The sequence below is a fragment of the Symphalangus syndactylus genome, chromosome 8, assembly GCF_028878055.3.
Source record: "Symphalangus syndactylus isolate Jambi chromosome 8, NHGRI_mSymSyn1-v2.1_pri, whole genome shotgun sequence".
In the NCBI taxonomy this organism is placed as follows: Eukaryota; Metazoa; Chordata; class Mammalia; order Primates; family Hylobatidae; genus Symphalangus; species Symphalangus syndactylus.
Genome location: NC_072430.2, coordinates 75,811,260 through 75,826,011, shown reverse-complemented (window position 1 = coordinate 75,826,011; position 14,752 = coordinate 75,811,260). Strand labels below are relative to the sequence as shown.

General features: G+C 39.4%; 1 protein-coding gene across 2 annotated transcripts in view; it reads left to right on the top strand.

The window, feature by feature from the left end:
- Positions 1–14,752, top strand: part of SLC25A12 (solute carrier family 25 member 12) — a 238,474-nt gene that overhangs the window by 136,547 nt on the left and 87,175 nt on the right. For both annotated transcript variants that reach the window (XM_055289716.2, XM_055289717.2), the window contains exon 3: positions 9,672–9,814. In XM_055289716.2, coding sequence (XP_055145691.1) covers positions 9,672–9,814 — 143 coding nt within the window. The remainder of the gene's footprint in view (positions 1–9,671; positions 9,815–14,752) is intronic.

The window sequence follows — 14,752 nt, the reverse complement described above, 5'->3', positions numbered from 1 at the left end:
CCCAGGAATACTGGAAGCCAACCCAGGGAAACTCTGGCTTGGAGAGAGATGAAAAGTTAGAACAATAATTTCTTCATGTTTGGGCAAAAGCAGAAGAATTCACTAAGCAAGGAGGGAAATAGAGATCCTATGCTTTTCTGTTTCTAAGCATTTTACAGTAACTATTTCAAGTTATATTTTACAATTTTGAAGTACTTTGGTGTTCAGGGTGTCATTTTTGCCTCACAATAGGACAGCAATTTTTCTGCAAACCCTTGTTAAAAAAGAGACTCCAAGAATCTGCATGTTTTGCCCAAAAATTCTCGAGTTAATGGCACAGGAGTTTAGAACCCAAGTTTTCTGACCCGGTTTTAGTGTCCGTCATGCCATCATCTCTGAGCTACTTGACAGCAGGCACTGTGTCTTGTTGATCTCTGCATCCCCAGTACCAGGCACCAGGCATAGTGCCTGGCACACAGTTTCAAAATGAATGCAAAATAACCTGAAAGATTTGATCTCAGCAGATTTTTGGCTTAAAAAGCAGTGTTTCTAGATATATTGCCTTAGTTTTGATGTGCATACTTCAAAAATCCTTAATCTTGATACACCATATAATTTTTTAAAAGTAACCAGTTTTCTAGTCACAACACATCAGAATTTTTCTTTATAGTGTCTGGAATATCTTTTAGAGATATAAAACATCAAAGGATCTGTTTATGAACTTAAACTATTTAAACAAGTAATTTGTATCATTTAGAGTGTTTGGGCTTTATACTCATCAAATCATTGAATTTAAGTTAACCTTTTTTTCTTAGTGGAAATTTAGGGTTGTGTGTCAGTCTTTGTAATGTGTAGTTAATATAATATAGGTTGCATACATCCTTTTTTTTTTTTTTTTCCTGGGATAGAGTCTTCTTCTGCTCGCCCAGGCTGGAGTGCAGTGGCATGATCTCGGCTCACTGCAACCTCTGCCTCCTGGGTTCAAGTGATTCTCCTGCCTCTGCCTCTCGAGTAGCTGGGATTGAAGGCACCCACCACCAGGCCTGGCTAATTTTTGTATTTTTAGTAGAGATGGGGTTTCACTATGTTGGCCAGGCTGGTCTCAAACTCCTGAGCTCGTGATCCACCTGCCTCGGCCTCCCAAAGTGCTGGGATTACAGGTGTGAGCCACCGTGCCCAGCTGGTTGCATACATCCTAAAGGTCACTTAAGGTTAAATTTGGTAAATTGCAAAGGAGTTACTGCTATCCAGTTTATTCCAGTCAGTTGAAGCCTTGGTATGTTGATCTGTTGGCTTGGTAGGCAAAACATTTTTAGATGGCATGATCTTCTCATTTGGAGCTACAGATAGTTCAGTGTAATTATGATACACATCTGTATATGAAACCCTGCCATCTTTTATAGACAATAATTTTGATTAAATGTATGAGGATTCTAATCTCATGAGATCTATTTTATTTCTCAAGCTTTAGAATGCTAAGGCTTTCCTGAGCACATGCTAACTATATTCAATGTAAATTTAAATATTTCTGGAAATGTCAAAGCTGTATGTTCTTTTACATTTCAAATACTTGAGTTGGGCTTGGAAAAATTTAGTCAAGAAAATGGACCAGCTATTTCAGATACATTTCAGATACTGTCAGCTACTTTATGTCAATGTCTTCCATGTGTCCTTGACTTCTTGCCCCAGAGGGATATACAACTGCTTAAGAGATATCTTTGAAATGGCAGATGATGAATTCTAAAGTTACTTGGAGTATAGACATACTTGGGTAATTTCATCTAAAGTCATTTTAGTTCATCCTTTGAAAACACAGGAACAAAATGAAAATTATCTTATGAAACTATTAAATTGCTTGCTATACTAAGTGTGTATGTGTGTGTGTGGGGGCAACCTAGTGGGACCCCATCTTTACAAAAAAATAAAAATTGAAAAACTTAGCTGAGCATGGTGGCACGTACCTGTGGTCCCAGCTACTCAGGAGGCTGAGGTGGGAGGATCACTTGAATTTCCCAAAAACAAAAAAAAAAACAAAAAAAAAACCCAAACCCCTGATTTAAATATGTCACCAATTTTTGAGGTACCAGCTTTTCTTTGTTAGCATAATACCTAAAATATTTTAGCATTTTTGACTGACTGTGGGTAGATAGATTCTAGTTTCAGATCTAAACTCCCTCTTTGGTTCTGCTGTTCAGGCAGCAGGCTTACAGACATTGCCAAGTAATTGTCTCTAATTTAATGAGTTAATTAGTTAACTGTCTCCTGTAGAAGTCAAGTACTGACTCCTTATGGATGGGAGAAGACTTATGCTTTTTTCCTCTAAGCTATACACTCTGTCTTTCAGTTAAAATAGAGTAGGAGAGCTGGAGAAAACACTGGCAAAATACCTCAGGGTAAGTGGTTCTTTGGCATCATTTATAACCCCAGATACTGGCAAAGCCTATTTCAGTACATGTCAACTAAAGCATTTGTTTTCTTTGTTAGCCACTGTGTCCTTTGTGGTTTGTGCTAAGGCTGCTGTATTTCCTGATAGTTTTAAAGTCAAGAATGTTGACATCTTGGCGATTCCATGTATACAGTATACTTTAAAAATTTTTAAATTTTAGATTCAAGAGGTCCATGTGCAGTTTTCCTTTTTTTTTTTTTTTTTTTTTGAGACAGAGTCTTGCGCTGTGGCCCAGGCTGCAGTGCAGTGGGCAATCTCGGCTCACTGCAAGCTCTGCCTCCCAGGTTAACGCCATTCTCTTGCCTCAGCCTCCCGAGTAGCTGGGACTACAGGCGCCTGCCACCACGCCCGGCTAATTTTTTTATTTTTAGTAGAGACGGGGTTTCACCATGTTAGCCAGGATGGTCTCGATCTCCTGACCTTGTGATCCGCCCGCCTCAGCCTCCCAAAGTGCTGGGATTACAGGCGTGAGCCACCGCGCCCGGCCCCCATGTGCAGGTTTCTTACAAAGGTATGTTGTGTGATGCTGAGGTTTGGGCTTCTGTTGATCCTGTCATCCAGATAGTGAACATGGTACCAAACAGGAATTTTTTCACCCCTTGCCCTTTCTCTCTCTCCCTGCTCTAATAGTCCCCAGTATCTATTGTTCCTGTCTTTATGTCCATGTGTACCTGTTATAGGTAGAGGGTCTTGACTGCAAGTTGTCCAGGTTCTTGGCATTTTGAACAAAGAATTGGACAAAATGCCCAGCAAAGCAAGGAAAGAATGAAGCAACAAAAGAACGAAATCAGGAATTTATTGAAAATGAAAGTACACTCCACAGTGTGGGAGCCAATGAGCAGTGAATTAAGGGCCTGGATACAGAATCTTCTCAGGTCCAAATACTTCCTAGAGGTTTCCCATTGGTCACTTGGTGCTTACCTCATGTAAATGAAGTGGTGGCCCACAATTGGTCTGATTGGTTGTGGAAAGCAACCTATCAGAGGCTGAAGTGAAGTTATAAAGGTCACACTCCCGTACACCGTTGTACTTCTATGCAAACGAAGACTCTGCCTGCAGTCAGTCTGATTGGTTGTGAACAGCCAATTTCCCATCTGCTGTGGAGAAAAGGTGGGGGTTTGCAAAGAGAGTAGCCTCTGGTCCTTTTGTTACTTAGGTGTGGAAAGTTAGGGTTTTCCTTTCAATTTAGTTCTAGGAAATTGGTGTGAAACGGCCTCCAGACCCTGTTGTCCTGCCTCATACCCAATATTTAATTCCCACTTTTAAAAGAGAACATGTGATATTTGATTTTCTGTTTCTGCATTAATTCTGCTTAGGATAATGGCCTCCAGCTGCATCCACATTGCTGCAAAGGACATGATTTCAGTGTTTTTTATGGCTTCATAGTATTCTATGAAGTAGATGCCATACAGAGCGCTTTTATTGTGTGTTTGTGTTTTCTATTTAGTGGTTGTAGTCCTGGAGGTCAAATTCAGATATTAGAGAATAGACACCTCTGTGGCAAAAAGAACAATTGTTGCCAAATTTTCTTAATACAAAATCTCTGAAATGTTTTCATGTGCTCCCCCCTCTTTTGTCATCTGTTAATGAAACAAGCAACACAAGCAGTTGTGAAGAGCGAAAACAAAGATCACCATAATCCCATCTGTATTGTCTTTTTTCTTTTTTTAAATTTGAGATGGAGTTCTGCTCTTGTCACCCAGGCTGGAGTGCATTGGTGCAATCTCGGCTCACTGCAACCTCTGCCTCCTGGGTTCAAGAGGTTCTCTTGTCTCAGCCTCCCGAGTAGCTGGGATTACAGGCACCTGCCACCACGCCCAACTAATTATTATTATTTTTTTGAGACAGAATTTCACTCTTGTTGCCTAGGCTGTAGTGTAATGGCGCGATCTTGGCTCACCACAACCTCCGCCTCCCGGGTTCAAGCAACTCTCCTGCCTCAGCCTTCCGAGTAGCTGGGATTATAGGCATGCACCACCACACCCGGCTAATTTTGTATGTTTAGTAGAGATGGGGTTTCTCCATATTGGTCAGGCTGGTCTCGAACTCCCGACCTCAGGTGATCCTCCTACCTCACCTTCCCAAAGTGCTGGGATTACAGGCGTGAGCCACTGCGCCTGGCCAGGTTTTGGGCATTTTTATGATTATATATAATGTATACTTGTGTTTATGTACCTATATATTGCTAAATTTCTTTTCAAAAGGACTGAATTTGACAAAAGCAAGATGTATAGGACGATATAAATAGTATGCTATCATTTATATAAAAAAGAGAAATGGTAAGAATTTCATATATACACACATATATTTGGGTGTATATATATTAACATTATATATATAATTTACTTGTTTATGGATAAAACATCTCTAGAAGGATACATAAGAAATCGATTGCCTCTGGGGTGGGTAGTTGAATGATTGGGAACAGAAGTAGGAGGAAGACTTTTCACTGTATATTCTTTGGTACCTTCTGAATTTTGAATGGTATGAATGTAATACTATTAAAATAATAAAAAGCCATTAGCAATAGGTAAAGTACCCACTGTCTTTTCCTTTTCATGCCCACTGTGTTGGTTCAGGCCTCAACCTCTTTCACCTGTATCTTTTATTTATTTATTTTTTTGAGATGGAGTCTTGCTCTGTTGCCCAGGCTGGAGTGCAGTGGTGCTATCTTGGCTCACTGCAACCTCCGCCTCCCAGGTTCAAGCAGTTCTCTTGCCTCAGCCTCACAAGTAGCTGGGACTACAGGTGCGTGCCACCACACCTAGCTAATTTTTTGTATTTTTAGTAGAGACAGGGTTTCACTGTGTTAGCCAGGATGGTCTCGATCTCCTGACCTCGTGATCTGCCTGCCTCGGCCTTCCAAAGTGCTGGGATTACAGGTGTGAGCCACTGCATCCGGCCCTCACCTGTATCTTTGTAATAGCCACTTACTGGTCTCCCTGTTCCAAGTTAGTTCCTCTCTCCTCCACTCACCTTTTATGTTGCCATCAAGGATAGCACAGATCAGGTATGTCTCTCCTTTCTTCTTAAACTTTTAGTAGTGTCCCATGGCTCGCAGAATAAAGTTCAGACTCTTCTGTTTAGCATTCAAAGTCTACCATTTGGTTTCAAACTGCCTTTTCTACTACATGTATTTGTATATGCTCTCTTTATTACCATTTCTCTATCCAACTAACCCTTCTCCCAGAAAAGAAAAAAAAAGGGTATTTTTTCTTGCAACATTTGTTCACATTAGTTTTTTGTGTTTTTGTTTTGTTTTTGTTTTTAGCTTGAAATACCCATTCTCTCCACTTGCAATTGAAATTGGATTTAACTTTTAAGGTCTATTCCAAGTGTTGCCTTTCTCCCTCTGTTCCCTGGCCCCATCCCACCAGTCCTAAGAATGAATCACTCCTTTTTGGTTCCCATAGTATATTTCTCATACCATTGTTTGCAACCCATATTCTAGTTACTGGTGGACGGAACTAGTAACAGGAACTAGTAATTGACTAGTAACTAACTTGTCAGTCTCCCTACATTCTGTTTTTAGACTTCCTTGTATCCATCCTTCTTTCCAGTTGCAGCGGTCTTCCTCATATTGTGCCTTTCCTCACTCCTGCCTATTCTTAACTCTAGTGGTTTTGTGATCTTGGTGGAACATGTCCAATTATCTCATACATGTTAAGAATGAGGAAGAAAAGAAGCAATTGACAGGAATTGATGGAATCTACTTACTATTAGTATAAATATCTTACAGTTTGCTTTTTCTTTATCCTATGTTTATATACTTATTGTTTTGAAACTTATTGTTTTCTTTATCCTATGTTTATATATTTATTGTTTTGAAATTTCAAAGATTATTTTGTCTTCATTGTATAAGTGTGTGAAATCTCTAGAGGCCTGGGAGGACAATAAGCTTGTCTAGGGACTCACAAAGGGTTAGTGGTAGAGCCAAGGTTTAAACCCAAAACCCCTTCAAGAATGGCTTTTATAGTCATGTATAGAGAACATGACTTTATTTTGGGGTGATATTTCTTGAATGCTTTTGTTAACACCAATTAGTTAAAAAAAAAAAAAAAGTCCACATTGGGCTACTTCTTTTTATTTTTGTTCTGTAGCACAAGTCATCTAGCAAACCCTGGACTATTTTTTTTTTTTTTTTTTGAGACAGGGTCTTGCTCTTGTCTCCCAAGCTGGAGTGCAGTGGTGCAATCTTGGCTCACTGCAACCTCCGCCTTCCAGGTTCAAGTGATTCTCCCACCTCTCAAATGCTTTGAATGCTAAACAGAAGAGTCTGAACTTTATTCTGCAAGCTGTGGAACAATACTAAAAGTTTTAGAAGAAAGGAGAGACATAATCTGATCTGTGCTATTCCTGATGGCAACATGAAAGGTGAGTGGAGGAGAGAGGAACTAACTTGGGACAGGGAGACTAGGAAGTGGCTATTACAAAGATACAGGTGAGGGTCCGGCATGGTGGCTCACACCTGTAATCCTGGCACTTTGGGAGGCCGAGGCAGGTGGATCACGAGGTCAGGAGATTGAGACCATCCTGGCCTAACACGGTGAAACCCATCTCTACTAAAAATACAAATTCAAGTGATTCTCCCATTCCTCTCAGTCTCCCAAGTAGATGGGACTAAAGGCGCATGCCACCCCATGCTTGGCTAATTTTTGTATTTTTAGTAGAGATGGCATTTTACCATGTTGTTCAGGCTGATCTCGAACTCTTGACTTCAAGTGATCTGGCCGCCTTGGCCTCCCAAAGTGTTGGGATTACAGGCGTGAACCACTGCGCCTGGCCACTGGGCTACTTCTTATGCAGGCTGATATAGCACTTGTGGTGGTAGTCTCTGTGGCTTTTTTTGTTTGTTTTTTGTTCTTTTGGACAGGGTCTTGCTCTGTCACTCAGACTGGAGTGTGGTGGCACAATCATGGCTCACCGTAGTCTCGACCTCCCAAGTTCCAGTGATCCTCCCTCCTTAGCATCCTGCATAGCTGGGACTACAGGTGTGCACCACCATGCCCAGCTACTTTTCTGATTTTTTGTAGAGACCTGGTCTCTCCATGTTGCGCAGGCTGGAACTCCTGAGTTCAAGGGATCCTCCTGCCTTGGCCTCCCAAAGTACTGGGATTACAGGTGTGAGCCACTGTGCCTGGCCTCTTTTCTTATTGAAAGAACAGGTGGCTTTGTTTATTCAGATCCACAAATGGAGACGTTTGCAATACTTGACCAGAAAGCAAACCACCAATCATTTGCCCTGATTCTTCTTCCCCATCTTGTTTTCCAGAAGCAACCACTTGTAACTCTTTTAGCTATTTCTTTTGGTATTTCCCTTCACATTTCTATATTGATATTTCTAGACATTTTTGACTTTCTGTTATAGTAGCTGAGGTCTTAGCCTCCTTATACTACTTCCTCTCACATTCCTCTCAGTATATTTATAATTTTATTTTTTTTCGAGACAGGGTCTTGCTCTGTTGCCCAGGCTGGAGTACAGTGGCATGATCACTGCTCACTGCAACCTCGACCTCCCAGGCTCAAGCAATCCTCCCACCTCAGCCTCCTGAGTAGTTAGGACTACAGGCACGTGATATCATGCCCAGCTAATTTGTGTATTTTTGTAGAGACGGGGTTTTGCCATGTTGCCCAGGCTGGTCTTGAACTCCTGGGCTCAAGCAATCGCCCGCCTTGGCCTCCCCAAGTGCTGGAATTACAGGTGTGAGCCACTGTGCCTGTCCTATTTATAATTTTTATTAAATTGACATTTGATATCTATGTTATTATGACTATAAATACTGTTTATTTTGAGCCAAGTCATGGATTATGATATTTTCTATTTTTGTACAATAAAAATAATTTCTCATAGTTAAAAATTACCAAACTTTTGATTTGCCTAGTTATTTGTGTACCTATTACCAATTCATTCATTTGCCAAATATTTACTGAGTGCCTACTATAAGCCAGGCATCATTCTTGGTGTTTGGGATATATTAGTAAACAAATTAGACAAAGAATCTTTCCCTTGTGACACATTCTAATTGGGAGATAGACAATAAACATAAGAAGTAAAATATAAAGTATGTTAGAAAGAGGTGCTGAGGGAAAAAAAAGCAGGACTGTTGAGGAGCATGATGCCCTTAATTCATGATTCTTTATATGTGACCTGGTTTTTCTCTCTGAAAACTTGTAGAATTTTCACTTCATTTGGATGTTCTGCAATTTAACAATGATGGGCCAGGGCCTGGTGTAGATGTTCGCTTTAATTTTTCGTGCTTGACATTTTGTGAGCCCTTGTATTCTTCAGTTCTGATCTTACTGCTTTGTTGGTTGACTGAAGTAACAATCAATCTGATGCAACTCAAGGAGAAGAGCTTTGGTTGTTCATGTTTGGTCATCCCATAGTATATAAAGCCCTTAAATTAATGAGTTTCTTTGGTGCAGGTATTATTATTATTTTATTTAAAAAAATTATTGATGTAAAAAATTACTGATGTCAAAGAATATTTTAATTTATTTCCTATTTCCGGCTACTGGAACTTGGAATAATGAAAGGTCTTGTTTGTTATTCCTTTCTCATTCATTTTACCTCTAAGGTTTGGCAAGTTACGTGTCTCCCTGGTGCTCTTGTAGACAGGAAGCCTCTGGGAGTCACTTTCAGGTCTTGGCTGCCCTTTCACCTTTCTTAGTCTTTTCATATCTTTTATCTTACCAATATATGTATTTTTAATTGACATAAAATTCACATAACGTAAAATTCACCATTTTAACCATTTTAAAGTATACAATTCAGTGTTTTTTTTTAAAGTATATTTACAATGTTGTATGATGTTACCACTATCTAATTCCAGAACATTTTCACCATCCCCAAAGAGAAATCTGATACCCAGTAAGCAGTTAACTCCCATTCCCCCTCTCCTTTCAGCTCCTGGCAACCAATATTCTGCTTTCTGATTCTATGGTCTTGCCTTTTGTGGACATGCCACGTAAATAGTATCACATAATATATGGCCTTTAGTGTCTGTCTTCTTTCGCTTATCGTAATGTTTTCAAGGTTCATACATGTTGTGCATATATTAGTACTATAAAGTGTTTTTAAATCAGGCTCTGAATATGTGATTTTTCAGTATCCAGAGAAAAATTCTGCATTTATTATCTTTATTTTGATTTTAATACTGGCCTTTAATTTACCTTTTCACAAAACATCTGTTGGATATAAAATGATATTGGATAATTTTTCAGTATGCATTATTTATTTTTTTAGTATGCCAGTACTGAGGTTGATGGAGAGCGTTACATGACCCCAGAAGACTTTGTTCAGCGCTATCTTGGACTGTATAATGATCCAAATAGTAACCCAAAGATCGTGCAGCTCTTGGCAGGAGTAGCTGATCAAACCAAGGATGGGTAAGTATCTTCATGCATTTTCTGAAAACTAATGTTCTGGAATATATTATTAAAAATTTAAAAAACCAGCCGGGCACGGTGGCTCATGCCTGTAATTCCAGCACTTTGGGAGGCTGAGGCGGGCGGATCACCTGAGGTCAGGAGTTCGAGACCAGCCTGACCAACATGAAGAAACCCTGTCTCTACTAAAAATACAAAATTAGCCGGGCATGGTGGCTCATGCCTGTAATCCCAGCTACTCGGGAGGCTGAGGGAGGAGAATCGCTTGAACCCGGGAGGTGGAGGTTGCAGTGAGCCAAGATTGAGCTATTGCACTTCAGCCTGGGCAACAAGAGTGAAACTCTGTCTCAAAAAAAAAAAAAAAAAAAAATTAAAAAACCCCACAAGATTACCTATGAGTATCTAGAATTTTAATATTAGTAAACATGTAATTAGTAATTACCAATTTACTCGTTAGTAATTAGAAAATATGTTTTTAAAATATATTATTGTTATATTTTTGGGATACAGAAATCATTACAAAAAATGTATTCAGGCTGGGTGCGGTGGCTCACGCCTGTAATCCCAGCACTTTGGGAGGCCAAGGTGGGTGGATCACGAGGTCAGGAGATTGAGACCATCCTGGCTAACACGGTGAAACCCCATCTCTACTAAAAAAATACAAAAATTAGCTGGACATGGTGACAGGCACCTGTAGTCCCAGCTACTTGGGAGGCTGAGGCAGGAGAATGGTGTGAACCCAGGAGGCAGAGCTTGCAGTGAGTCGAGATCACGCCACTACACTCTAGCTTGGGCGACAGAGCGAGCTCTTGTCTCCAAAAAGAAAAATGTATTCAAAAAAAATTGTTTGGAAAAATAATTGAAGATTTATGTTGAAAAAAATGAGGATGCCAGGCAAGTATTCCACTTTATAGGTCAAATTCTGAGCCAATAATTTTTAAACCACACTAACTGGAGATCCATGTTTTGTTTTGTTTTGGTCTACATTAAAAAAATATTTTATATATATATATATATATATATATATTTTTTTTTTTTTTTTTTCAGATGGAGCCTTGCTCTGTTGCCCAGGCTGGAGTACAGTGGCATGATCTCAGCTCACTACAACCTCCGCCTTCTGGGTTCAAGTGATTCTCCTGCCTCAGTCTCCCAAGTAGCTGGGATTACAGGCCTGTGCCACCACACCTGGCTGATTTTTGTATTTTTAGGAGAGGCAGGGTTTCACCATGTTGGCCAGGCTGATCTCGAACTCCTGACCTCAAGTGATCTGCCTGCCTCGGCCTCCCAAACTGCTGGGATTAGAGGTGTGAGCTGCCATGCCCAGCCTTTAAAAATTGATACATACTAGTTGTATAATTAAACTATATATTTTATTCAAAGTTTATAAAAATGGTGTTATTTACTGGGATTATCAAGGATACAGGCATTTCTTTTTTTCGAAAAAATATTTCACGGGAAAAGCCACATTTTATGTTGAATAATCTGAGCAGAATGAGTTCCAAATAACCAAGTATATTTCTTCCATTCATTCAATAGGTATTGAGTGCCTGCTATGCCTCAGGTACTGTTCTTGGTGCTGGAATTATTAATATATCAGTGAAAAAGCCACAAAAAGATAATAAAAAAGTGAATTATGGTATGTTAGATGGCTGTAAGTACTATGATGAAAAATAAATCAGGGGAGAGTTTAGGGAGTGATATTTATTCATTTGTCTATTTATTTGGCAAACATTAATTGAACAGCCATTGTTTGTCAGGCACTGGTGGGCCTTACAAATACAAACATAAATTAAATGAGGCTTTTGGCCTTCAAAAGAAGGTAATAGCTTAGTGAGAAAGAAAATGACTAAACAAAGGAAAAAAGTAACACTTCTGAAATGAGGTGCTGTCATAGCTATATGAGAGGTATAGAGGGAACCCAAGAAAGCATGGTTAACTGTTTTGGGTGGTCAGGACAGCATCACGGAAGAGGTAATGCTTGAGTGAAATCTGGCAGGATTAGTACAAGCTTGTTAGTAGTTGGATAAGTAGGGACGAGAATTCTAGGAAAGGGAACAGGAACGGAATGAAACATTAAGGGGCATGTGTGTGTGTGTGCGCGCGTCTGCTCGCATTAGTGAATGGCAATGGAGGAGGGTTGTGTTGCAAGTACTTTGATGTGGCTGTGGCATTGCTTTGTTGCTGGGGGAGATGTAGTTGGAGTGGCTGAAGGCTTTTGACTCTGTCTTGCAGGTATTTTTAGCCTGGTAGTGTATGGGTGTGTGAAAACACAGAAATAACAAGGGGCATCTTGCTAGAGTGTCAGTTTACTCATCTCAGGGGAGAAAAGCAATCGTTATTTGTATTAAAATCATATATGGCTGTATTATGGAGTGAATGTAATATTTGCATGAATTAGGTAAAGAAAATTTTGGCTTGTTATGGCAGTTTCAGTCTACATCTCCAAGCCTCCAGGGCCTAGGCTCTTTCTCCTACCTGTTGAGGTGCTTATGTGACAAACTTTGAGAAACTAGGCAGTAAGTAGTCTAAAAATTATTTCCATTACCACAGATGTAAACAGATTTTAGAAATGGTGGGTTGGAATGGGACAAGACTCGCATGCAATAGAATCAATTTAGGTAGCTATTGTAATAAAGTAGAAAGATTGGTGTCTAAGTTCTTTGAGTCCAGGATTAGTACTGTATTCAGTTTTATTGTCCCATAGAACCTTGCGCAGTGTGTGAAATTTACTATGTGTTCCACAAATGTTTGTTTTGGAAAGATTTTATATCATTTATAAATGGCAGGTATTGGGGAACTTATACATTTTAGGTCTACTCTCTCAAAATATAGCAGCTGATAAATCACTGTGGATCATTCAATCATAGGATCTTTCAATAGTGATTAGACAATAAAGCAAATGAAAATTAATTATACCTATCAGAATTCCTTCATCAAAATTATTAAAGGTAACATATATATTTAGCTCTTTTAGAAATTATCAGAGTATTTATTGTTGGTAATTTGGTCTAAGACCTGATTTCAGAATATGCATATATTTTCAAATATTTCCTTTTGTGACCATCTGCTCTATTCTATCTCAGTAGTGTATCTTCTTTGAAGCTTCATGTGGTTCTCCTAGGCTGAGTTGCATTGTTAAAGTAGGACATTTTCTTTTCTTTTTTTTTTTTTTTTTTGTCGGAGACGGAGTCTCACTCTGACACCCAGGCTGGAGTGCAGTGGTGTGATCTCAGCTCACTGCAACCACTGCCTTGTGGGTTCAAGTGATTCTCCTGCCTCAGCCTGCCAAGTAGCTGGGATTATAGGTGCATGCCACCACGCCCGGCTAATTTTTGTGTTTTTAGTAGAGACGAGGTTTCACCATTTGGCCAGGCTTGTCGTCTCCAACTCCTGACCTTGTGATCCGCCCACCTCAGCCTCCCAAAGAGCTGGGATTACAGGCATTAGCCACCACACCTGGCCCATTTTTCTTCTTATAATCATCTTTTTAAAAAGATATTCTCTGCTGGGCACAGTGGCTCACACCTGTAATGTCAGCACTTTGGGAGGCTGAGGCGGGAGGATCGCTTGAGGCTAGGAGTTTGAGACCAGCTTGGACAACATGGTGAAACCCCATCTCTACACAATTAAAGAAAAAAATTAGCCAGTCGTGGTGGTGTGTGCCTATAGCCTTAGCTACTTGGGAGAATGAGGCAGGAGGATTGATCGAGCCCAAGTGTTTGTGGCTGCAGTGAGCTATAACTGAGCCACTGTACTCCAGCCTGAGGGGCAAAATGTGAGATTCTGTCTTAACAAAAAAGAAAAAAGATATTCTCTGTTCTCCCTCTTTCTGTTTGCTACCCCTTAACCCAGGGCAGTGATGAAATATTAGAATAGCTTACTTGGTACATTGTTTCCTGCCCCAAAATGTGTTCCTTGGTTCTAGCGTAGTTTTTTGATGATGAGTCCCATAGATATGTTATGTGAAATGGCAACATACAATATTGCTTATAACCACTCAAGACCAAGTCTGAATGAGCAGAACTAGTATAAACAAGTTCAAGTGATTTGGTTAAGTGTGTGAGAAAAATTGGTCTAGGAGTGGTTGAAACATGCTCTTTTGTGCTCTGCAATCCTTCCCCCATGTTTTCTAGGATGTTAACTGTTCCCTCTCTCTTGTTTCCCATCTCCTTTCCCCCAATAGATAGTAAAATAAGTAGGAGTGTTTGGATATGGGTGCTTGCTGTAGAAAGCCACGTAACATACAAAACAACATTATATATTATAAATAGCACAATCAGTTGTCTAAAAGTAAAAGCCATTAGCCAAGTATTATTTGTGGGATTGTGGCTTAAACTTTGAAGTTCTGGTGTATAATGAAAAGCAAAATGATTTTATGTATTTAATGCAGATCTCAGAGACTATAATTATGTGGTCTAATCTAAAATATTTAGACAGTTACTTGCTTGAAATTGTAACTTCTAGAACCATAGTTTCTATATTTAGTCCTAGTCAGAATTTTATCTGGAGGTTCTGTTCTCCTATGATGGGGAAACCAGTGTTCTTTTCTTCTACTTTTTTCCCCAAGTGTTTTCCTTTATGTTACACAGGCATACAGAGGAACCTTTTATGCAGAAATCTTGATTGTTTTAAAAATTATAAAATTAACATATTAATATTTTGTCATTTTATTAGTTCCTATTTACTAAATTAAAAAGGGGCTTCATAGAAAATTTTTAAAAAACACCAAATTCAGAAAATATATTTTTCAAAGTTATAAAATGAATACATGTTCTTTCTAAAAAGTCAGACAATGGGGTAATATGATAAAAAGTGAAAGTACCTCCTTATCCCCATTACAAGAAAAACTAATAAGAGTGTGAACTAATCAGTAGTTTCTTCACTCAACAGTTAGTAGCTTGTGGTTTGCATATATTCTATTAAAGTATTGATTGGGCC